The sequence below is a fragment of the Pleurodeles waltl genome, chromosome 4_2, assembly GCF_031143425.1.
Source record: "Pleurodeles waltl isolate 20211129_DDA chromosome 4_2, aPleWal1.hap1.20221129, whole genome shotgun sequence".
Classification (NCBI taxonomy): Eukaryota; Metazoa; Chordata; class Amphibia; order Caudata; family Salamandridae; genus Pleurodeles; species Pleurodeles waltl.
The window spans coordinates 129,238,575-129,264,860 of NC_090443.1; the positions used below are offsets into that span (position 1 = coordinate 129,238,575).

Below are 26,286 nucleotides of genomic sequence, written 5' to 3' on the forward strand. Positions count from 1 at the left end.
GAAGAACTCATTGTTATGTAAGCTCTTGGCCGTCCTGTCCTCGACCCCAATTTCCATTTCACACACAGAATTAGATGTTGTGCATAATGATGACTCAATCCATTTTAGTCCTGTAGCTGAATGGCATAGCATCTGGGTCAAGAAGTGAACCAAGTTTACTAGAGCTATCATTAGAGATTGTCTGAAGTTTGATCATTACGGGGAAATCCTGTGGTTGCGGTATGTATGTAGCCTGTTGCAGGACTTTGATAACCATATAAGTATTCTGTCTCCCTCTAGTATTTAGCAATATAGCCCAAAAAATAACTAAGGACAGTATTTATGAAGAAAAGGGAGATTGCTAGAGAGCTGCTTGAGAGAACCAAGTCTACTGTGTATAGATATTGCCGGGGGCCGTGGACACAAGGGATACAAACTTACCTGATAATCGTAAATAAACCACAGGATCGACTCTGCCTGACCATCAAGTGCTCCATGACACGGTTCCTTTTGCTAAATCAGAGACATGGTCTCGAAACTTACCTAAGTGCCCATGTGATGGGAAATCTAGTGGTTTTGTAATTTTATTTAGATACTAGAATACGTGTACTGCGTCCTTTATTTGTCACACAGAAGTTGATTTATCATCACGAGGCTTTACATTTTTTATGTAGTTTGGATGATGCTCAAACTTGCTGTACAATCAGGAATCAGAAGGCGAAAGGCACTTGGCCATTTAGAAAGGCTGTACTAGGAGAAATAATAATTTGGCCCTAGTTAGTTTGTATCGCTTAAATTGCACAGCTAACTTACACTTTGCTGATATATCCATGGTGAACGGGGTATAACTGTAATGTACGATATCAAAAACGATATTGCCTTAGCATAGCACTGTCTTTTTATCTGTTTTTAAAGGAATTTTAGGATTGCTTTTATCAAGTTGAATCTCCCATATGGATTTATCAAATACAATTTGGGTCCAAGTGTAATATCGTGATTACAGCAAGTTTGGACATTTGAAGTATCTAAGGTGCTATACTGCTACTATATATTCTTAATTTGAACTTTTACTTTTTTGCACTTTAGGCTTTTGCACTTTATGAACCTTTATATTTGGTGATCACATTAAATTTTACTTTTGTGAAGAATTACGTTTTTGATTGAACGTTTTATCAATTTCTTTCTTTTTAGTAATCCGAATAAAAGACTATTGAATTGAGTTGACATTCACAATCTATAACTTTGAAAATTTGCTTTTATGTCAAATATTCTCTATAAAACAGAAGTACGGTGATGCAGGTAATTCTGGCCAAGTGCAGTCTTTGACATGTGGCCTGTGTCATCTGTGTAACGTAACAGTGGACAGAGACTTTTGCCAATCCTTGGATTAGCTAATTTAACTAATCTGAAATACTCCTGTATTCTATTGATGTAAAGAGAAAAAAAAAATCAGGGCTAAACACAGTAGACATACACCGTTTTTACTCTGAAAGGTCTGTGACCAAACCATGAATGTGAGCAGTGCTTGCACTCTTTGGAGGGAAATGACTAGCTGTTCCACAATCCCATATTTCTCAGAAGCTGCCAACATCTGACTCTATCTTTGGCATTAAACGCACTCAAAAGGTCCATGTCGAGCAGCTGTACTAATTTCTTTTGATTCCACTGTGTTTGCTAGCAATATATTAAACTGAGGCCCGGTTCTCTGCTGCCTAAGATTGGCAGTTCAGGGTTCTGCCATGCTTTCTTAGGCAGCCAGTGAGTGTGCAAAGTGTTAAGCACCTGTGCCGTCTCAGCATCAGAGACAAGGGTTTCATTTCTACTCTCCCTGGGCAATGGGCTGATAAAACTGCTGTTGAAAGCAGATGGCAAAGTAGCCATTAAGAACTTGAAGATGTTAAGAAATGTTTAGAAATTTCACAAAATGTATGGTGGGAATCCCACCTGGTCTCACAGACCTGGGACCATGGGCCACGTCAGAAAATGTTCCAGAAATCAATGTGCTGTACCTACAGGTGATCATTTTATGCTATGAGAGTGATTGATTCGAAGGAACAACAGTGCTGAGGGTGACTAAACCGCTCTGCTACATCCTAAAGAGAGATTGTATTCATTCACTGATCCAAAACTGGGAAGCATGGAACATGTGGATGTTGACTGTCAAATAGAACATGTTCCTTACACACAGGATAGATGAATAAAGGCTGCTACCTGAGCTGGAACAGGACTGTGCCACGTGTGGGAAGTGGAAGACCTATTCAACCGTTGAGCTTCCTGAAAAAAAGCAAATGCTCTGTCTTCACTACCAGATTTCAGGAACCAGGGTATACAATTTCTGTTGAATTGGAAAGTGAGTTCCTTTACTTGTTCCGACCAGTACCTATGCTGCAGTGTCGGGTGTAGAGACTGCTCAAATGCCGTTGTAGAGTGGTCATGGTAGCTCTAAATTGAGCAAGACACACAATGGTTCCCACACTTGCTCTTAATGCTGATGCATCCTCACCTGCAGGACCAGTGGACATCCGTTTGCTGAGCAGATATAACTTCAGGATTCAGCATCACGATGAATCATTTTTCAACATCTAGTTTTGGCCAACTTCAGAGCTGACTCACCCCACACTACTTCTGGTCAGAAATGGAAGAGAGACTGTGTCTCATGTTTGAAAAAGACCTGCATATAGGGCCAGATGTATCAAGGTTTTTTGCATTCGCAAACAGTGCGAATGCCCGTTTGCGAATGCAAAAAGCCAGTTCAGAATGTATGAAAGACATTCTGAACGCAATTTTAAGGAATCACAAAAATAGCGGTTCCTTAAAATTGCAACCCTGTTTAGAAATCGCAAATAAGTATTCCTTATTTGCGATTTCTTAGCACATGTATGAAGCCATTCCTAAATGCGATTTGGGCATTTAGGAATTGCTATTTACCACCAGGTTGAACCTGGTGGTAACCATGTGCAAAATGTAAAAATGCATTTAAAATGCATTTTTAAAATGTACATGTAAAGCACACATGCCCTTTTGGCATGCGTACACCTTACATGTCCCCCCAAAAAAATTTGGTTTGGGGTGCAGCAGAGCGCCCTTAGGCCCCCAGCACCCTGGGGTTTTGCATTTCCAAAATTGCGATTTCTAGTTAAGAAATTGCAATTTTGGAAATGCAAAAAATTTGCAGATATGGGCCAACAGGCCCATAGGTGCGAAGGGGGACAGATTCTCTATTTGCGATTCGGTAATAGCATTTGCGATTTTTAAGAAATCGCTATTACCGAATCGCAAAACTCATACATACCTTTTTGCATTTCTGAAATAGCAATTTCTTAAAAATCGCTACTTGAGAATCGCAAATCGGTTGTATGAGACATCTGGCCCATAGTTCTGAGCGAGCACCATGAACTATTACAGTATCTACTGAGCTTCGTGAAGTTGAGACTGCAGCAAGCGTCCACAAAAGTGTAACTGGTGGCAGAAATAACATGCTACAGTAAAAAAAATCTGGCCTCTGTTAAAACATAAGTACTAAGAAGGCAACTCTAGATGATGCTGATATGCATCATATCAAAGCTTCTTGAGGCAATGCATTAATTTTATGTTAATGTTTTGTTTTGATTTTTAATCAAGAAATCAGCCTTCCTGGTAGATTTTACCTGAGCCCGGTTGGTGGGGATATTCAAGGATTATCTTACATAAATCAGTAAATGAAGTTTCACCATGACGAATCATATTACGGGTCGTTCACTGGGAAGATGGTCTCCAAATTTCACCTCTATCAGACAACCTAAGTAGTGAGAGCACTACATGCATTATTTTGGTAGCCACATGATGAGCAGTTACCTTATCCAGATCTGTCATGAACTGTATTAAGTTTGCATCCACAAGGCAAATACACAACTGCCTCGGAGAGTTTTGGGCCATACAAAAAGGAGGGTAGCCAAATGGCCTTCATTGCCAAAGTAGACCTAGTGTATATATACAAAACAGTTACTTGGAGACCACTCCAGAGCATAACTGCTTAAATTCTGATGGGAAGGCTAATGCTACTGTGGGACAAGTAATGCTATAGAACCCTTTTAGATGGTGCTGAAATCCTTCCCAGTCTCCCAGGTAACATCTGCTTGGTATTTGCAGTATTTACTGTCCTCACATGTGAAGGTTAATTATGGTTAATATGTTTATTAAACACTTACGAATTCTGGTACAAGCACAAAGACGTTTTTATGATTATAGCCGCACCAGAAGCATAGATGTCAACTTCACCCAAGCCCTTCTTTCCTTTTTTAAATTAGCTCCTAACTGAGTCCTAGCAGGACACTCACACTCTTAGAAAGCTCAAGAGCACACATCCCATCTCTTTTCTTTCAAGGAACATGCACGCTGCGCTCACGCAGCAGATGCCCATTACTATGACACTAGAGTATTCAATTCAACTAGCATGTGAATTGTAAAATACAATATTAGAGAAAAGTGACCATGAGACTGGGCATCTCGAATTGGTATATTCTTGATTCACATGTGCAGCACCTTAATTTCCACCAAGGAGTTTCAGTTGGATTTTTGTTGTGTTGTATGTTTAAATGGGAAGTTATTAGGATCTGGATAGCGTGTTACAGAGAGGGATTCCTGTAAGCCAGAGAGGTAAGGTAAAAACAAGCACAGCTGGCTAGATCAGAGACCTTTGTTGGGGATTTTGTTTAATGACAAAACATGATACTTGTGTTCAATGGCTGAATCCCATTTTTGATGAGGGGGAATAGTCAAAGTCAAAAGAATCTTTTTCCGGCCAATAATGTGACCATAAAAGCACATTTAAAACTCTAAATACATACAAGCATATTAAAACAATAAAAAGAATGAAATCATCACTAAACCATAAGTGAAATTTTAAAGCAAGAATTATAAACAGTTAAAAAAAATAAACATATCACAATTGACATTGCCTAAAGTGTATGAATATTCCAGATTAATAACTGCAACAATGGCATTTAACGACTTAAAGTGCGTACGTTTTTCTTAAATTATTAGCAGCAATGATAACATTATGCACAGCAGTACACATATCCATAGAGGAGAGAGATAACAAAAAATGTAGCCCATCTTTATGAGAGGTACAATTTCCTAAGAAGAGAAAAGATTGCAAGAAACGCATTCGGATGGGTTCATGCAGTGTACAAAAGAGAGCAAAAGGTGTGGTGGATTGGTCAGTAGCATCATCACAAGGGCAGCACAGAAGGGAGGCCTGTCAAGAGTCTGCAATGGGAAAAAACACAAAAAAGTGGACGGTGTTGTGTCTCAACCTTGTAAGCTAAAATCTATAATGAGGATTGGCTATCCAGATTAAAAACCTTTCCAAGCCCGCTGTTAAAGGTATTTGCATATAGCTGATTGCTGAGGGCATGTCCAAAACGCTCACGAGTCTCTTCTCCTCTCTATGGGACTCGTACGCTTCCTTAAGCAATACTTTCGACTTTGAGCCAATAGCTTCAGTGCTTTCAAAAAATGCCCACATTCCAGACTGAAAAAGGTTTTTCTTATATAAAACAGCCACGGGTTAGCTGACATGTTTTCCAGGCTTACACAGTCAGTGAGCAACTGCCTGGAAAAAATAACATTCGCTGTATTCCATAAATGTAACCATAGAAAATTGGGTCCGGGATTATTTTGGTCCTCTATAAAATTTAGTACTAGTTCCATAAGTGTGATGAAACTTGCAGTGCCTCTAGGGATAACCAGGAACCTGCACAGAAAACTATTGTCTACCGCCTGAAGTTTCCCCATTGTGGCGTAGCCCCAGACGTCTGCTCCAAACAAACAGCTGCAAGACATTTACTTTTATATAATTGGACCATCTCCCGGACTGGTTTTGGCCCAATCTTTTTGCAAACCTAAAGATGGCATTTCCAACTACCTCAAATGTTTTTACCCTATCGGCCAATACCCTATCCCAGCACCCATTTGTATCCAGTAAAGTACCTATATAGTTAAAAGAATGGGCTTTAGCAATTTGTCTCCTTTCAATAAAAAACGTTTTCAATTTGGTATTTCTGGAACCACATGCATTGGAAAATATTTTTGCTGGTTCACTTTTAATCTCAGATCAAGCATTAAATCATTAAAACCATTTAAAACCTTTTGTAGTCTGTTTGCTGTGCGCGCTACAAGAACTGCATCATCAATCAATAGATCTACAGAGCTCAGCTTCTCACCTCTGGGGGTATCCATGCACTATGGGTTGTAGCTGGGGGATTCTCGTCGTAGGGCCATGTCTTGAGCTTCCTCCTGAAGTTGGGGAGGGTGGGAGTGATGCGCTGGTTGAGGGGGAGGTTGTTCCAGGGTTTGGCAGTGAAGTAAGAGAGGTTTCTTCCAACACTGCAACTGCGGCGGACTTGTAGGTCATGGGCGAGGGTTGTGGAACGGAGCTTCCTGGTGGGCTGGTGGAAGGAGACTCTGTGGTTTTTGAGTTTGGGTCCGATGTTGTCGGGGGCTTTGTATGCAATGGTGAGTACCTTGAATTTGCACCTTGTGTGCACGGGCAGTCAGTGGAAATCTCTGAGGTAGGGGCTGATGCTGGTCCACCTGGGGAGATCCAGGACGAGTCTTGCCACAGCGTTTTGGATGGTTTAGAGGCAGTGGAGGAGCTGGGCTGGGAGTCTGATGTAAACGGTGTTCCCGTAGTCTAGTCTGCTGAAGATGATGGCTTGGGTGACTGTCTTTCTCGTTTCGATGGGGATCCACATGAAAATTTTCAGAAATGTGCAGAGGTTGTGGAAACAGGAAGAGGTAACTGTATTTATCTCTCATTCGAAAGTGAGTTTGCTGTCGATGATGATGCCGAGGTTGCGGGTGTGTTTGGTTGGGGTTTGTCCGAGTGTGGGTGGCCACCATGAGTTGTCCCAGGGGGAGGTGTTGTTTGCAAAGATGATCACCTTAGTGCTAACTCTGGGAACATCTTCACACATTTTTTTAAGGCTGTTTCCAAGGAATTGATATAGATTAAAAAAAAAATGAAGGGGGCAAGTATGCAGCCCTGCCTAAATCCCCTGGCCACCTTTATTGATGCAGTGCACTCACCAGATCGGGACTAACGCACCCTTGTTGAAGAATCCCAGTGAAACTCCTGATTAAGTACAATGATAGGGTCTCAATACCAGCCTGGCTCATCAAATCCCATAGCATTTTCCTGTCCACAAGGTCAAAAGCACAGGAGAGGTCCATAAAAGCCATATGCAAAACACCTCTCCTGCCATTGATGTATTTGCCTAATAAGTGTAATGTTTAAAGCCTGTTCTACTGTGCCTAGGCGAAACCCTTTTTGAAAGGGGCTAAAAAAAGGAATTGGCCTCTGCCCAACATTCAAATCTACCCAAAATAACATGACCTAAGATCTTTGCTGTTGAGATGATTAGCAAGATACGTCGATAGCACATAGGGGAGTTCCGGTCACCTTTTTTGAAAATGGGGACAATAACGGATTCTCTTCACATTGCAACCATCTCACACTTCACTGCCACCCTCAAGTCATAGGGGCCCAAAATGCTGCGTTTTAATGGGGTTAGTCAAACAGTATGTGAGTCTGTTAGAGATACCAATGCTGGAGAGCACATTTACAGATACATAACTTAGGGCCTGATTTAGAGTTTAGGGGATGGGTTACTTCGTCATAAACGTGACGGATAGCCCATCCGCCATATTACGGTTTCCAAATGCTGCAATGGGATGGTAATACGGCTGACAGGATTTCTGTCATGTTTGTGATGGAGCAACTCCCTCCACCAAACTCTAAATCAGGCCCTTATTCTTTTTCTCGGCTGTATTACCAGCTCTGTAGCATATAGATTCACATGCTCAAAAAACATGTTGCACAATGAATGAAATGGAATATTCTTTGATATTTGTTTACCTCCTTCCACTGTACGTTGGTCCTTTCCTTTTCGAAGTGAGCATACTCCTTGCGATCATATATCTCCACTGTGATACGATAGGCAATAATGAGGAGTAGCCCAATCAACACAATGCCAAGAACCAAACCAAGCACAATATTCTGTGTCTGGTCAGCAACATCTGGAGTGAAAGAGAGAAAAGCTGTCAGAAAGAAGCCCAGTTGGTCAGTGAACAGAGTATCAATGGGGACAGGGAAGAATGAGTATTGCTGTGAAGGATCAGTCAGAAATTTCATACAGGGCACATGGGAAGAAGCAAACAGCCTGTTGAAAGTGAAGGAGAGACGGGAGGGTTTGAAATCAGAACAGTGGATGATTGTAGGATGGAAATCGGCTTTCAATGAGGAGACAAAATCAAAGGGAAACCCATCATACTAAACAGGATCTGAGGGGAAAAGCTTGGAAGCCATACATGAGAGGTAAGAAAAACAAAGGAAATTGGCAATTAGAATGATGAATTGCTTGCTTGATATATTTTAATCTAGTCGCTTTTTTTGCAACTGAAGCTATGTTTACTATCCCCACTCAAAACAGAGCAATAGTAGAGAAAAAGTTGGAATTGGAGGGATAAAGTTTACTATTCCCACTCTACGCAACAATAGGAAAAGCTTTGGACTTTGGAAGGGTACCATTTACTATTCACACTGCATTCTGTGCAACAGTAAGGAAAGTGTCAGACTTCAGAAGGGTTACATCTTTTACTCCAAGTCCAGTCTAAACAACAGTAGGGAAAGTAATTAACTTCAAACACTTTACATGTTTGAATAGCCTTATTATTTTAGAAAACAAATTAAGCATTTAATATAAACATTATTAAATAACATTAAAGATATATCTTTTTATTTGAAATACAAATAATTAAACAATTCACACTACTAATAGTCAACTAAATAATTAAGAATTAAAATGATTATTTAGTACTTTAAGAATTATTTACTATTTTTAAAATAATAAAAAAGTAATATTTTACTTATTGCGAGTTAGTCTGAGCTGCAGAAATTTGGGGAAAAGGAAGGCCTGAAGCAGGATACTATGAGGGCGGCTCAACATGCTGCAAGGAAGTGTGTGATAGATGAGACTGATAATCTCATCAAAGAAGTGGAAACCATAATCACCAAAGTGAAAAAGTCTGATCTTTTAAATACTGGGTAAGAAATTGCTGGCATATTTGAAAATTATGATAAAGCCGCTATGACACTCACACAGGCCGCCAATGAAATACAATTAAATAGGGAGGGGAGAGTCTCTGTTCATAACAAGGTAATGCAGATTGCTTATACTATGGATAATGCACTACAAAATCAGGGTAGCGTGGATTAGAGTAGTACTAACAAATCCACCTATATCCCTAAGGTACTTTGTACAAATCGATATAGCCCCCCAACCCCCTTGTTGATGGTGGGACTGTGGCATCACAGGGTGGTGAGATACATAGGGGTGAAACTCCCAGTAAGAAGGAAAATAGTCACATGAACTATGAACATGCTATTGGCCAGCTGGGAGCAGAAATGTGCAATTTACAAACTCGAGTTGCTCAATTAACGTCTGTGATTGAGAGGACCGGGTTGATTCACTCAAAAGGAAAATGCTCAGAAGGGGGCGAGACCTAAGGAAGAAGGGGGTAGATCAATGGTGGGTGGGCTAAGCTCACAAAAGATGATAGCATTTAAGAGTGAATCCAACCTTATCAAGGATGATGCGCCTCTTTGTAGTGCTTATCGGGAGAGTTCTCGAAAGAGTAGCGCTCACATGCATCCCCTAAGCTCTCTAAACAGACCCACTCAAACTGCTCCAACACATAGCTGGGACTAGTCAATAGAATACATATATCCATCACTACTCCCTATTACTACACAGGCTACTCACGTGGGTCACCAGAGATAACAGTGGACTCGGGAATTTAGACCAATAATATGGAGATGAAGTCTGCGCAATGAGGCTGCTCATAATGGAAATAAACCCAAAAGATCATATATGGTCAATGTCCGCAGCCTACTTGTGGGAATCACAGAAGACAGTGACTCTCTTAAAAATAAAGTGATTAATTGGCGCTGTTGTTCCTTGATGAAATCAGATTTATTAGAGGAGAAGCAGTGCTCCTCTTGGACGCATAGTATGAACCCATAGCCTTACAGCTCAGTAAGGAGGAGTATGCCACTGGGCTTGTGAATCTAGACATGCGAACATCAGCCCCTAAGGGTTCTCTAATATAATTTAGATTTAACTTGCCCCCTAAGGAGTGCCCTATCTATGAGAGTACAATGTCCCTTGATAATCAAGTAAGAGAACCTATGAATGCTTCTACTGTTAACTGTAATAAAGAGAACCTCAATGAGGTTGTTGTAAGGTTATTTTAGCATTTAGACTGGCACATTATTTAGTTCTGGGCCTGAGGCCTGTGCCCTCACCTAGTTACATTTCACTTTTATTCCTTTTATTATTTTAGCAAAGCTTCATTTTAATGGAGATATTGTTCATTATTTAAACAGCTGCCCTTCCATGCAGAATTTGTTATTTATTTCTTTGCATGACAGTTTCATCCTGTGCTCAACTCAAGGCTGTACTCAATATTTACCGGTTATTGCCGGTCCAAAGAGTGCATTGTCTCACCTACACAGAAAAATATGTGTTGTCACGTTAAGGCAGTTCTTAGAATAACAAATATTTTATTATAAAACATCAGACTGCCCTACATCAATGTAGAGGGGACATTCCAGCCAGCTTGCCATCTCATGCTGCCCTCGTTGCAGTTACTGCTGAAAATGTTTGGTTCCTTTTGGTCTACGTGGGAGGACTCCCAGCAGACTAACAGACCTCTTCTTCACCTCTGAATGCAGGAATGAGGGTTGGGCTTCCTTACCTGTACCAGAAGGGTGGATTAGGGCTACCACTGCTACTTGCTCTCATGTAGAAAATTAGTAGTGTAGGTAGGGATATCAGGGACGCTGTTGTGACAATATGGTGGGACTCTTCTTGTGTTTCACTTTCCAGGTCACTGCTGTAATAACGCTGTTTCATTTTCATCATAATCGCAATTCATGCCTTTTTACGTACAACACAGGTGCTTCAATAAAATATTATTGAACCAACATCCTGCTTCTGTTTGTCTTTACATGTACGAGACTTGTATAACTGAGAAAAAGGATATGATCTGTTCCACCACGACTTCCCTGAGGATTCTGAGTGGCATGCGATAGGCTGCCACAAATCAATCTTACCTTTGGTATTGGTGAAGTGCTGCCGCCCAAAATCCAGCAGTTTTGTTACTAGAAAGAGAGTCTCTGACAAGGTTGACTGACTCAGGGAAGACAAAGATGCACCTTTTGGTGGTAATTCGATAACAATCACATGCTCTTGTCCCATTACAACTGGAGTACAGTTAAGCAGGCAACACAAAAGATATGTGAATATGGCTGGGCATGTAAACCAGGGTAAGGATTATTCAATATATATTTTAACCCAGGGTAGGAATAATGGGATTCAGTTCCATCTTCTTTCTTGGAATATTTCAGGAATTAGATCCAAGATGAATGATCTGGAATGGTGAACTTTTATTGATAATTTTTATCTGTGAGTTCCACGAAACTTGGGCTCTACAACCGGTATTCAGGGAAGGCTTCTTAAACGTAGTCACAGAAGGCAGGCCATCTACTGCAGTAGCCCGTCAGGGGGCCTAATAATACGGGCTATAACCAGCTTGGTATGTAATATAGGAAGGCTAAATTTTAAAACCCATGATATCCTAGAACTTGAAATTAATTCTTTAAAGGGGAAATTTGATTTAAGATTGTGGAATGTTTACAACCATCCTACAAGCCAAAACTGTGAGTCGGAAATTTTCTTAGCCCAAGCAGATGTTTGGAGAACTCCAATACTGGGAACCACCTTGTTATAGCTGGGGACTTTAATGCAACGTTCGAACCTCTGGATCTTATCCAAAATCTTACACAAGAGGAAGATGAGATAAGGGGTATTCCCAGTTTATTGAATTCCCCTCTAAGGAGAAGCTCTAGGGTAGCCTTGCAAATAGCAACTATCTTGTTAACGTAAGGATTATGACCATGTAATGAGCAAACAAATTCAGACAGAGAGGCAAAGTACACAATCAAAAGGGCAAGCTCTAGAGGCAGATTCGATCATTTATTTATTGATTGATCAATCTAAACCACTGGTCCTATTTACAGGACATGGTGGTCATAGACAGAGTTGACAGTGACCACAATGCATTGGCCCTTGAACTGAAGAACACTCCTTATCTTCCTCCCAATAATATCATATGTATGCCAGATCCACAAATAATAGCCTCTAATGACGGTAGGCGATTAAATTAAAATGGCCCAGTGTACAAACAGACAAGGGAATACTTGCCGCCATATACACTGCAGTTTATTCCTCCTTCGCTTAATGGGTGGCCATGAACAATCTAAGTCAGACATCATGCTCATCTTTAAAAACCTACTTACGTCTATTAAGGCATATTTTTACAGAACATCTAAGACTACATTCCTAGACAGGAACAGGCAGATCGGTTCAGTAAGGATTGTAAGCTAGCCAGGCGCAATCTAATGTCCACTGTGAAAACTAGCTGTAAACTTGTTATTGCTGAAGGGAGCAAATTATCCAATAGAGCCCCAGCACATGCCAAGAAGAGCTGGAAGGAGGAAATGTTAGTGAGAATTGGATAGTGGGCCGCAATGAAAGACAGCGGTCTTTCTGGCACTTGCTTGCCAAAGGGGTACCTTCACTGTAAAGGAAGGCAATTTCTATATGCAGCCATCTACTTGGGAACAGCACTTCAGCAAGCTTGATTCTATTAAAGAGATAGTAGGGGGTCTGATTCCAGCATTAAAGGCCCAGAGGAAGCACAGGATTGGGTGGTGAGCAGACTGTTTCTTTCTTCCTGTACGATACAATTACTGCAATTGAACGTTTGTGAATGTTTGAAAAAGGGAATGCATCAGGGCTTGATAGAATACCTGTTGACCTATACAGTTCTGAGCCAATTGTATAGGGGTATATTTTAAATAAGATTTCCAGTGCCATAGCGAAGGGGGCAGATATACCGGAAATGTTGAAGGGGCTGAAATAAATCCAATTTACAAAAAAGGGGATAAAGGAGACCTGGCTAATTACAGGCCCACCAGTTTGATAAATAATGCCAAAAATGTGTCAGTAAGCAGGTCCTGGAGAATATACAGGCCTGGATGGAGACGGAACAAGTTTTATCCCACCTGCAAGAAAGCTTTAGAATGCATATGAGCACCATAGACCAGGTAGTCTGTTTCCTGTTGAGTGTATGGGAATTGGTCTTTGTCAACCAGGGTCACTTGTATGTAGTGTTTGTTGATATAAAATCAGTTTTTTACTTAACTCCCTACCGGGAAATTGTGGGTTATATTAAAGGAGATGGGTATGACATTGGATCTAATATGTCTAATAACCCACTTTCATAAAGGGAATTATGCACAGGTGCGGTGTGGTAGGGAGGGTAAATTAACTGAACGCACAGACATTTCCCGAGGGGTCCAACAAGGATGTGCTTTGGCCCCAACCTTATTCACATTATATATGAATGGGCTAATAGACACCATATGTGACTGCAAAGGTGACCCGATTCTAAAGCTAGCAGGCCAACAAAACCCGCTCTTCTTTTTGTCAATGTTACATTGTTGGGATCTAAAATTCTGGTGGAGCTACAAAATATCTTGAACTGATTCTCAGAGACCTGTAATAAATTTTGCTTGGAAATCATTGTCCTTAAAACCGGCCTCACAAAACATTTAGACGGGAAATGAGGCTTGGATCTACGAATGTGGAACAGGTGAAAGATTTTGATTATCTGGGCATAAAGCTGGCTAGTGATGTCACATGGTCTGCTCAGATGTTGAAAAGGCTGGTGAATCTGAAACATGTGGGGTGGCAGTTATTAAGAAAATTGAATAGATCTATTTATCATCCAATATCTCCAGTGTTGGAGATTTACTGTGCTATGGGTCTTGGTGCTGCCCTATATGGGGCAGACATTTGGAGATTCAACTAGACCAAGGGGCTGGAGACAGTAGAAAATAGGTTTATGAGATTATTAATGAATATGGCTCGAAAAACCCCTCTTATCTCGCTACGCTTAGATCTAGGACTGAAAAATAAAACACATTTTATTGCACTCAGACCCTTAGTATACTGGGTTAAACATTGGACAGGCAAGTCCCAGATTCCCATTAAACAGGCAGTTGCAGAGGCTGAAGGGTTGTACAAAATGTGTCAAATTCCTCGGTTTAAACACGTTAAGATGCAGTTACATAAAACAGGACTGCATAAAGTTTAGGACCATCCAGAAAAATTGACCAAAGCCATGATTCCCATACTGAAGACTAAGTACTGGGATTATGTTCTGCATATCATCTGCATAAGGCACTTTAACAAGTCACTTTATTGCTATTGTCTATGTTAATCTTCAAACTATTCATGGATAGGATAGAAGCCCCATTGGTGAATCTATTCATTTAAGATTCAGATATTGGATCCTACCGGTTAATGCAGTTAAAAGTGAATGGCTGATGAGTAATGGATCTCCACATTGCAGGATTTGTAAATGTAACACTGAAACTCTGGAGTGCTGTGCTTTTTTCCCCTGCATATGTGAAAGTCAGCAGGAGATGGGTAATTCCAGTTTGTCAGTGACCTTCCATAACAATACTCCCTTGCTATGCGTTTATTTTTTGGGTTGTGTTCTCAGTATCAAGATAGTTATTGTATGCATGGTGTATCAGATGTAAGATATTAGACATTAATGGACATTTCTAAGTCAATTGCAGACATTAACTATTGTATTTGGATTGGCGGATTGCTTTCAAGTAAGAAGATGAAGGCTCCTACAGATTTCTGTGTTTTTGATAATCCTAAGCATTTGCTTTTAAGGTTGGGAAGTTTTTAAATGGCTTTATGCTACGCCATATTTTACAATTTACAATGTATTTTCTTTATTTTTTATGTCTGATGTTTTATATAAATGTGCTTTACGGTCGTATAACGATCAAATAAACTCCTTCTACTATTACGACTAACTTCCCACCCTATACCCTTGCAAACTCAGCAGCCAGCCCCTCAAATATAGCTACAATAGGTCACACAATTTCCATAATTAATAACCAATTAAAAGATTAATTAACAATGTTTAAATATTACTTAATGCCCCACCCTACATTCCTACCAACCCAGGAACCCTCACCTAAAATATAACTAAAATAAATCAGTATTATATAAAGCCCATAATTAATATCGATCACATAATAATTAAAAATATTAATGAATTAATAATTATTTACTAACTTTACACCCTAGACCCTACAAAAACAACAACCTGCAGCAACACTATAAATTGCTATTAAAATTAAGTGCAAAAATCAAAATCACTTAAAATTACAAACTATAGTTAAGAAATTGATAACTATGCGAGCAATAGTAACATAAAATTATTTTATGAATTAAAACATAAAATAATAAAAAAATATTATCTACAACTATACTACTGAAAATGATACTTTGATAGTAAAAACAATGATATTCTTGACAGAGGTATTTTTGTATCACAATATTTTTTTATCACAATATTTTATTTCTGATATTTTTATCTCCTGATATTTACAACTTGATATTTTGTTCAAACACCGTACCTCCCATTCAAGGGTGTAAAGAAGAACCGTTCATCTCCACATTTGGTAGGGTTAAAGGCGAAGAGCTTTTTCACCAAGGAAAGTGTTTTTTTGGTTCAGGATAAGGAAAAAGAACTATATTTGCTCAAATATCTCATCCCCCTGTCAGGGCTCTGTTGGAGAACTCTGCAGAGAGGGAATAGCAGCCTTTTAAGAAAGTCACATGACATTCCCAAAGGTTTTCCTGAAAAGTTGCTTCCCGTGTAGCTTTCTATGTGTACTTCTGGGATTGCTTGTGAATTGGAAAAACTGAAGAGTACACTCAGTAAGAGACGTAAATCTCCACCTGTACTTTTCTGTGTTTTTTTTTTAGGGCTTTATGTTTATCTATTGCAATGTAAGACTCAGTACTAGTCTAAAGGTAGGGGCTGTGCATTGTACAGATAACTTTCGTGTTTAGATTTAAGGTTCAAATATGTTATTGTTGGTTAGTCAAGGTGAAAGTTAAGAGTAGAAACAAACAAAAAGACGCTCTCAGAGTTATAAATTGTCAGGGTCTGATACAGCTGGTGAAAATTGATAATGTGAACTGCTGCAAATTATTCCACATGAGGATAAAAGATGAAAGAGTCTTCAATGCAGTAACCTTTCCTCTGGATATAGTAGTATAGAAGTAGTTAAAGAAGCCCTTTTTCAGAATCACATATTAAGGGCACAGATCATAAAGACAATAAGTGAGTCAAGTGCGCACATCTTTAAGGACCAATCTGAATTGGATTTCAAACACCGAGATGAGAAGTAACTTTGGTAGAATATGAAGCCCCCTTGTTAGAACTTACAACCCATTTGAGGGTGGCTAAAGAAGAGATTATATTCCAGTCCATAGCACACAGCACTGAGCCTAGATTCAGATCTTAGACACTACCCTGCAACTTACACCAGTGGTTCTTGACTCTTAACCTGTGGTCCAGGGACTAATTGAAGTCCACAGAACTTGTTCAGGGGGCCAATGACTGCTTAGCAAATTAAATAATATTGACAGATTAATAAAGTGCATGTAAATAAAGAAGCAAAAAGTAAAATTGACAATTTTAAGACATTTGTAAATGTCAAGGAATTTGAAATTAGAGGCTAAAAATAGTATCCTCAGATTTATTCTTGACTACAAGTGTCCCAAACAGCATATAGTATGGGTGATGATTGCCTCAGTTGAACTTAGAAAAGCTCCAACCTTACATTAAAGTTAAAATTTCGATTTTCTTATGTGTGAATTAGAAAGATGTTTTATAATGTCTGTGTTTGTTTGATGAATCCTTGTTTATGTATTTTTTGTGTATTTTTTGCAGTTCAAATAATCGAAAACACTTAGGCCAGTGTCCCTGGACTCCAATAATGACTCTGGGGAGGTCCCCGCCATGAACGTCAATGCAGCAAAATGCCAGGGGTAGAAGAAGTGACCACATGCTCTTTGACCTTTAGTTTCATTCACACACACATGCTTACACATACACACGTTCACACTCACATACACTCTCACACAAACACAAACTCACCCTCAAGCACACACACAACATGCATTTAAAAGCATTTTTTACTTAATCCTGCTGCCAGGGAGGGCCATAGTCCAGCTAATTGTGTTTTTATTACATTAATAGAGAATAATTAAACATTATTTACTATTAGTGTAATTAAACATATGAGTGAAAACTAAAAAGGAGCCTCAACCGATGTCTGTAAGGACACACTGTCATTCTGCTCCTTGCACTGTTTTTGCCACCCCTGAAGCCAGGGGTCGCAAAAACCGTGCCAGAGGTCACAAAAGGCAAGCCAGAGAGTCGTGACTACGACCCCTAAATGACATCCATGGTCCCCGCATTCCAATGTTTGAGGGGGGTCACCAGGTTCCTGTAATGATTAAGTGGAGTCCAAGGAAGTCAAAAGGATAAGAACCACTGACCTACATGGTTCCAGGGGCTACAAAATATTTTAGGAACTACTGTGTTTTTTGCTGCAATTTTGTCTCAATGAAAAAAAAAATCACCTTTTTTTTTTCCGACGTGTTATACTCTACAGAAGAAATACATTTTCTAATTGCTTAAATTGTCAAGGGCTTGCATGTTTTCGATCTGAAATGACTATGAAAGATATTTACATGTCCTGCGCCCTAAGGCTTATTATTCCTCTGCTATATGGCTTAGCAACACAAATACTAGCAAAAACATGGAACGTAATAAAATATGGTTTTGTCTTGTTTTTAACTTTTACTATCCTCCTTTGCATCATTTTGTATTACTTTTTTGCAAATTGCAAACTATTTGTAGTGATATTGATAATTGTAATGTTAATATTTTGGCTTGATTTTATGGCTGGTACGAAATGCAACATATTGATTATAACATATAATGCATATGAACATTAAACAGAAATGTCTGTTAAATGTAATAGCTAAATTATTTTGAGTGGAACCAGGAGATGCTGTTTTTCATAATACTGTATTTTCTCTGATGATAAGATGCTCATATTATATGTTCAACATGACTTCTGTTGATAGGTTCGAAAGAATATGACATTGCTGGATTAGACAATCTGTCTGCAAACATTTTGATTTGCTATTGTACGTTTCTAGCACTAAATATGAAGTACAGTTGATTAATTGGATTCTGTTAAATGTTAGTATTCTAGATAACTGTATTTGAACATTCACCTTCAGGGTAATGAATACGAGATCTTGATGTGAATGATCAAAGAACTAACCAAAACCGGGTGTGTGGAGGAAGAAGAGAAAATAAACCGCTTTCATGGAGGAGAAACACTAGATTCCAGCTCTTGAAGGAGGTGCTAGAAACTGTATGCAAATTACACGAATATCAAAGAGTAAATATAGGGGAAAAGCTGCTTAAAACTGAAGAGTACTAGTAATGGGAGGCGAGGTGTAAGTGATGACAGCAAAGGCTAAACCCAAAAGCAGGAATCTTGCTATATGCTAACTTAAGAGTAGCAGTTTAGGCTTTAAACCAGAAACAGAAGGACTGTGAGAAGTAAACTCAGAAACTGCAGGCCTGATTAGAGTTTGGTGGACATGGCACTCTGCCATAAACGTGGCAGAGTTCTCTGCCTGTAAAATGATGGTCTGCATACTCTATTTTGAGTCAGGTGGACCATCATGTTACCAATAGTGATGCTTCCTATGGCTTTGTTCGTGGGTACACTACACCATTGAAGATGGGCTACCATCTACTCTGTTTAACCAATATACTTTTTTCAGTTCTGGCTTGCAGAGAAACCCTAACGGTCCTGAATTTAAAAAATGGAAAAATGATTTCCCCACCCCCACCTCCACCCTGGGAGAAAACTTCTAGGGTTTCAGGATAATTGGTTTCCAGTTGTTTTTTAAAACATATCTGAAGTGTGGCTTTACCTCTGAAGACACTGTAGCTCGATCTATGGGTATGGCTGCCATGCTGCATTGTCATGCTTATGAGTGCTCCACTGTATTTTTGGGAGATGTTGCATTTAGCGCTCAGACGTGCACTTTGATTGTGAGCAGCTATTTGGAGAGAAGGTGGATGTTTTAAGAACAGCGGGCTACAATTAATGTCCTTGGATTGTCCTACTTGCACACCACTTTTCATCAGCAGTGTCCAGATATCAGATTTGTTGTCTATGGGCTCTGTTGCATGTGCATCCCTCTAACTCCTCCTCTCACAACATTACCTTCTGGTTTTGTCCTTCTGTGGGAGACTATCACGATAAACCGGTGGATGAACCAGCTGATCCAGAGGAGCTGAGCCTTCCTTTTCCTGTGTTAGCACAGACCACCCCAATTCTTTCAGAAGCTTTCTAGCTCCAGCCTCAATCATTTAGGTTGACGTCTGTACTTTGCTTGTGGAATGCCATTGATGTAGTTCAACCATAAGCGAGGGGTATTTACTACTTTATCACTGTGGGAAAAGAGGCTTATTAGTTAGGGTTGTTGTGAGACCTCACCAAGTAATGATGTTGCTATTCTGTCTCGGGTTCAGTTAGGTTTCTTTAACTCAAACCTTAGCTTAGTCCTGGGTAGCTTTGGTACAGAGCAGAGGCCTAACTCAAAGCAAAACAAGTGTTTTTTACTTATTTACTTTTTTGGTACTGGTAAACGCTTTACACAACACAATATACATCCCACTCACCAAAACATCAAAAATCTCATCAAGAGAACCAGAGATATGATTTTTGCAAGATTTTCATAAACCATAGCAGATCACACCAAAAAGTTTGTAAATCACTAGTGGTGGCTTTTAAGCCTCGAACGCGTTGTCCCTGTCAAAGTGAAACTTTCAGGCCAACTGCCATGGAGCGTGGGGACAGTTGCAGGTGGTTGGTCCCAGTCAAAATTTTATCTTAGAAACTTTTCTGTTTTTTTCTTGAAAACCGTCTCTGCAATTAGAGTCCAGTTTTGGGTTTGACCTCGGCAGACAGGAGAAGTCCAATGGTCCGGTGAAAACCCTGGCTCTGTATGGCATTTGAGGATACCTACAAACTGACAAGTAGCAGTATTACATGAACCTCAGAGTCTGTAACGAAAAAACGTTATCTTTTGCTTTAGGCACACAAGTTGCAGTTCTGTAGGGCGAAAGAGTGCTTTTGAGCACCAGCCAAGGATTCAGGATCCCCTAACCAATGTTGGCAAAATTCCTACAGTCAACCCTACCCACTCTTGCATCACTTCCTGTGGGGTCGGCATTAAATAACCCCACAGTACATTTCTGCCCAAATTCAAAATGGCTGGACCCTTCTTCCCTTAGGACTGTCTAATTTAATGAGCCACCCTCCCGAAAAAACAATGGGTTTTCCACCTCTGGAAGAGAAGACAGACTGTATACCTACTCAAAGGAGTCGGCAAGCTAATGTGTGACTTGTATTTGCCTATCAGAGGTGGTAGCTTCTTTGAGGCTTCGCCATTTGCAGCCACAGCCCTATGACCATCACGCCAGGAGGAAGTCACACCTCCTCCCACAAATAGCCTATTGTTCCCCTTTCCTGAGAGTCATTCACACCTCCTGGCAAGAAAACAGCAAGCTAGCTGTGGTGACAAATACTGGACTGAATCAGAAATGGCTAGTAGAAGTATGGAATAAGTGGTGACTTTCTAATGTCACTTTTATATTAAAAGTTACTTTAAATTGAACTTCAGCATTAAGGTGGGTTTCAAGTAACAATTAATTTGATAAATTGGAGTATTATACTTGGTGGTCTCAAATGGGATTTAGCAGTTAGTGGTTTGACTAGTGTAACCCCATGTTGGCTCATGGGATTGCAGTCTTGCTACAATGTCATGTTTTCACTGTCATGGCATGTAAAAAATAAAAAATGTAATTCTTTTTAATATTTAACACCCTACCTCAAGGGCTACTAAGGCCTCCACTGGAGTGACATAGATATAAAAAAGGAAGGTTTATTTTGCCGTGACGAGTAAGTAGTTTAAAAGCTGCATGTCTATGCTTCAGCGGCAGACCTAGAGCTATGTTTTCACTGTCACTGCAGTGGTGGCACAATAAGTGCTGCAGTCCACTAGTGACCTTTAGTTAATTAGCACTGGGTACACATTGTACCATACACTAAGGGTTTATAGGTTAGTTACCTATGCCAATCAGGTATTAACCAATCTCACATACACTTTGAGAGGTCAGAGTGCATGCACTGGGGCCTGGTCAGCAGGGCCCAGTGCACTTTAGAGTCAACAACCAGCAACATCAGTCCAAACATATTGGGTTGGGTGGGTGATTACACAAATAGAAGCATTTCTTTACAATCTCCAACAAGGAGAAATCCCTGAGGCTATTCTTGGTCTCTAAGAAATACAGCGGCATGAGGCCTATCCTGGGTCTCTTCTTTCTGAACCTCTTCAAGGTGCTGTCTTGAGACTAGTTAGCTTGAACTTGGGAAACTGTTTGTTGTCCATGGACCTCCAGGATGTGTAATTTCACCTTCTAATTTACTTTACCTTCACGCACCACTTGAAGTTCAAGTTGAGGACACAACTCTTTTAGTTTGTGAACATATTTGCAAAGATTCTGACAGTCATGGCAACTTTGCTGGAGAGGTCGGTAGTCCATATTTCTTATTACTTGGGACAATTGGCTGGTAAAAGTGGAATCCCTCTTAATGGTCCATTAACATCTCCAGCAGGTGATGGGTCTTCTCCACAGCTTGAGCTTTACCATCAACATCCAGAAGTCTTACCTCATCCCTTTCGCAGATGCTGATCTTTCTTGGGCACAGTGCTTAACACAACCCTCATGAAGGCTTTCTCTCCTCCTGAGAAGATTGCAAATATTCAGTTGATGATTCGTGTGTGTGTAACATATCCTTGGATCCTGGCCCTAAAAGTCTTGTTAGATCTCATGGCCTTGTGCATCTTGTTCGTGCCTTATGGCAAGTGGTGATACAGAGCCCTTCAATTGTGTCTGGAAGGGCAGTGGCTGCAGCATCAACAAAATCCCTCACCTCAGATGCTTATCTGCCAGGTGTTTTTTTAAGACCTGACTGGTACATGGATTCTTCCAACTTTATGCAGGGTTTGCCCATTCAGCCCACCTCAGGCCCTGGCTGCAGTGGTCAAGGATGCTTGCTTGCTGGGCTGGAGTGCTCATTTATATGATGTGACAGCCAGACATACTAGCGCTTAGTGATAAATGTGCTCAAGCTTTGAGCAATCATCTTGCCTGAATGGTCTTCCCCCATACCATTTGTAGAGGACAAAGTTTAGTCCCCATTAGACAACACTACTATTCTTTTATGTCAACAAACAAGGAAACATGGGGTTGTGGAACCTTTCAATGTAGGTGTTTCATTTGCCCACATGGGTTCAATGACAGGGAGTCTCCATGTGTTGCAGGCTCCCTCAATGTGAGAGTCATACCCTCTGTTGTCCCTCGCTGGAGGACTACTAGTGGGAGCCACAATAAAGGGAATCTTCTCCAAATTGGTGTACATTTCTGAATCTCTTCACCACACCAAAACAGCAAGTGTACCCAGTTTTGTTTCCTGCATGTCCTGGCAGATAGTTCCCTGGGAGATGCCTTCAGGTTTAGCTGGCTTCAGGGCCTGTTATCCACATTCCAGCCAATCCAGCTTCTTTCCAGAGTACTGTGGAAAGTGTAGAAGGATTTTGAGATGCTGATTCAATTCGCTTCAGACTGGGCAAGGGGGATATAATTTATGTCTTTATGAACACTCTTCCCTGTTTAATAATCTGTTGGCACCTACCACTTTTTCTCTTTCCACATATAGTAGATCTGCTCTTACAGCATGATGGTTAGGTCTTCAACCCTAGAAGTTGTGGCTCCACACTTGGAGATGGAATGATGGCAGCTAGGCTCCTTTTGCCTTCCCTGTAAGATCGCAGACATCATATTGATGGGCAGGAAGACTGCTACTTAATCCGTCTATGCATGCTGTTGGTTCAAATTGGTTCAGTGGTGCAAGGTAGAAGAGATTGTTTTTTAAATCTCATCTATCTAACGTCTTGAGGTTTGCACTGTCACTTATATAGCAGTGGCAGTCTGGTGATTGTTGCAGTTAAAGACTACACTGCACTGTCTGCACTTCTGTCTTTATGCCCAATCTTCCCCGTTCAAAAAAGTATTTTGTGGTGCAGGTTCTGAAAGGTTTACTTTACTTGTTTCATCTTCCTAGGTTTATTGAGCCTACGTGGGATTTGAATTGTGTACTGTCTTTCTTGATGGCATCTCCATTCGTGCTGAAGCACAGTTGCCCTGGTCACCATTTTACGCTGCAAACAGTGCTGTTCATGGGTCTTATTTATAATCATAGGCCCTCTTGGTTTGTCCACTCTTCACAGAGTTCTATCTCGATAAACTGTTAGGGGCAAAATGCTTCTCTGGAGGTATCACTGCGAACTACAGTATATCAACTGTGAAAAAGGGAGACTGGGGTATAAAGGGCAGTCATGAACAGTGACAACCGGTGCAAAGCAAGCACATTTGCCTGCTTTGCACGAGCCAACACTAGGATACGGTATGGATATATGTTTTATTGAGCCTGATGACGCAGAAAAAGAAGGTCCGACACATATTCATACATACCGTGTAATCAATACATATAATGAAGTGTGATTTTAGTAAAGAAAATAATGTACGAGGGAAATTGTGCCCTCGGGGTAGTTCGCCATCATTGTAAACGAGCTTTATTAATCATGATGTATTGAAAATGTAGTAATCCGTCATAATTGCAAATGTATGCCATGATTTCTTGTTTGAGAACTGTTTTGCTTAGCTTAAATTTAGTACAGGCTTTGGCCTAGTTGCCTGGTTTCAAATTCTAACTGCGTGTTTTTTTTCCTTGAACTAATGAAACATATATTCTTGCTTGAAGTTGTATTTTTCCAGTAGAGCTGACTGATACACTTATCTCCAAGGTTTCGTACTAGGCCGGTTTCATCCCCTTTGATACAAGGTCAGTCTCTGCAGGTGCGGACAATGAAGGTACAGATAGTAAAATAATTGGCAAACCATGTTACAATTTGTGTTCCAAGGCTCCAAGGACAGTGTATGCATAAATGAGCGCTAGTAAAAGACAATTTTGATTGGACAATTTGAAGCCAACCTATGAACCCTCCAATGGAAGACCCTGCAGAATTTGGAATGTTTCTTACTTAAACCCACCGGACAAAGAGAAGTCATCCATTTTTTCCTCGATGCCAGTTTGAAGCCTGATGCCAGACTCCATTTTGGACGACACCCTGATGCCCTTTTCTCTATCTGAGAGAAAGAGACTTTAAGAATTCTCACCCTAGAGACTTTAACTTTGATTTGCCCCCTTCTTGCCCATGCAGTAACTTTGCCCCATTCTCCTTGCCGCTGCAAGGAAGCTTGCCCTTAACTTTGCCCCTTTGACACTTGCCCCATGCTGATCAACCGGTACCTGAAGGACGAAGACTTTTCTTGAATGCTGATTGTATTTGGTAAATATGAAAGGATAAATGTATTATGCATTGTGTTTTTCCTTTTAGGTACCAACTGCTAATTTTGATAGGGTCCTAGCTAGAAGTTTTCCAAATTTGTGTTGACTAAATTCGTTTTGCATGAAGCCCCACATGCCGATGCTAATTAGAGGTTAGTCGAGGTATTCATTCAATGTACCATGCTAAATTGAAATCTTGTTATGCTGACCAATGTATGCAATTAGTCAAATACAGTTAGTCATATTGGTGATTTGCATTGCGATAACAGAGTGTATCATTATTCAGATTTTACGTAGATTGCGTTTCTTCCGCCGTTATGGACAGCTAGTAATGTTCATATACATATATCAATTGGTTTTGAGACATATGTACATCGTGCTAGCTTTGTTAATATAGGGAAATAAATTCACTAACTTTTAATAAACTGGTGTGGTTATTCATGACTGAAAGGTCAAGGTGCGCCGAAATACCAACTGTTATTGATTTCTGATGTGCTATATTGATCTATTAATTGAGTATTGATTACCGACTACAATAGTTATTGATTATTGATCTGAGTGACTCGACTATTTTAGGATGAGGAGAGCCCGACTCGGTTAAAAGATTCACCGACCTCCAACGTGTCCAGGTACAGGTAATTTATAAGGGCTGGACGCGTTATCAAGCCATACTCTTATTCTGGCAGCTGTAAAGTTTATGCTCACCTCTGAACATGACCATGCTATGCAAGAGGTTTGGACTTCATCTCAGTAATACTTCATTTTTGGCACCCAAATTGCGTTGAGATGACAGGCGTTAGTGGAACTCACTTCTGTCATGTTAATTAAGCCTCATTTCAGTAACAATGTTGTGTACGCAGTGAATTTATAGAGAGTCGCCTCCCAGAAGTACAACTTTCTTATCACTGCTTCCAAGTGCCTGTGAAGTCAATGAATTGATCATATGTGGTGAGCCACTAGTAGTTTTTCCCCTATTCATATATGTTATACCACTGCCTGAATTAATAGTAAAATATTCTGTAAGTGTGATACCGTGAGCTGAGCTACAGTCTATGTACCACATTAGCGAACCTTGCAAGCTTCATATTGCGGCATTACGGGCTATACTCGAGCAATATTCTTTGCAATGGGGATTAATCTGCAGCTTTAAAAGATCTTAATTACCGAAGAGGAGCCCATCGGTTAGAACCCACAATGGTCTCGCTATGACCTTTTACACATAATTGGTTATCGTTACTTCATTTTCATTGTTGACTTCATCCAGAGAAAATGAGGTGCCTTATAGAGGCACCACAAAATAACTAGTGTACTGAAGATCATCAACAAGGCTGTTCTTTACTCTGTGCCCTATGCAGCCCAGACTATTAATTGTCCTTGTTTCGAATCCAGTATGGTTTAGGTGAGCACTTCAGCAACTTTTGACCTTAATGTTTAATACATTGTCACAGGACTGAGCAATTTAATTGACTTAGAATACACCACACAATTTTCACCATTTAAAAGGTGCCATACAATTGAATTTCACACTCTAGCCATGTTTGTCAGTCAATACATAAATTCTTGACCATGTTTGTACATATTGCATTGGACATCATTTAGGGGGGCGCCAGGGGTCGCAGCTGCGACGACTGGTATGCTCCTTGCCACCCCTGCCACCTCATTTGCAACCCCTGGTCTCAGGGGAAGGGGTGGGGAATCAGTGCCCGAAACACGACAGCTCCACGTTACTTAATTTCTGTCCATTTTTTTTT

At 40.2% G+C, this 26,286-nt stretch overlaps 1 protein-coding gene across 1 annotated transcript in view; it reads right to left on the bottom strand.

Annotated features, from left to right (window-relative positions):
- ITGB7 (integrin subunit beta 7) overlaps positions 1–26,286 on the bottom strand; it is a 786,164-nt gene that overhangs the window by 30,738 nt on the left and 729,140 nt on the right. The window contains exon 15 of the mRNA XM_069230944.1: positions 7,877–8,037. Within this exon, the coding sequence (XP_069087045.1) occupies positions 7,877–8,037 (161 nt within the window). The remainder of the gene's footprint in view (positions 1–7,876; positions 8,038–26,286) is intronic.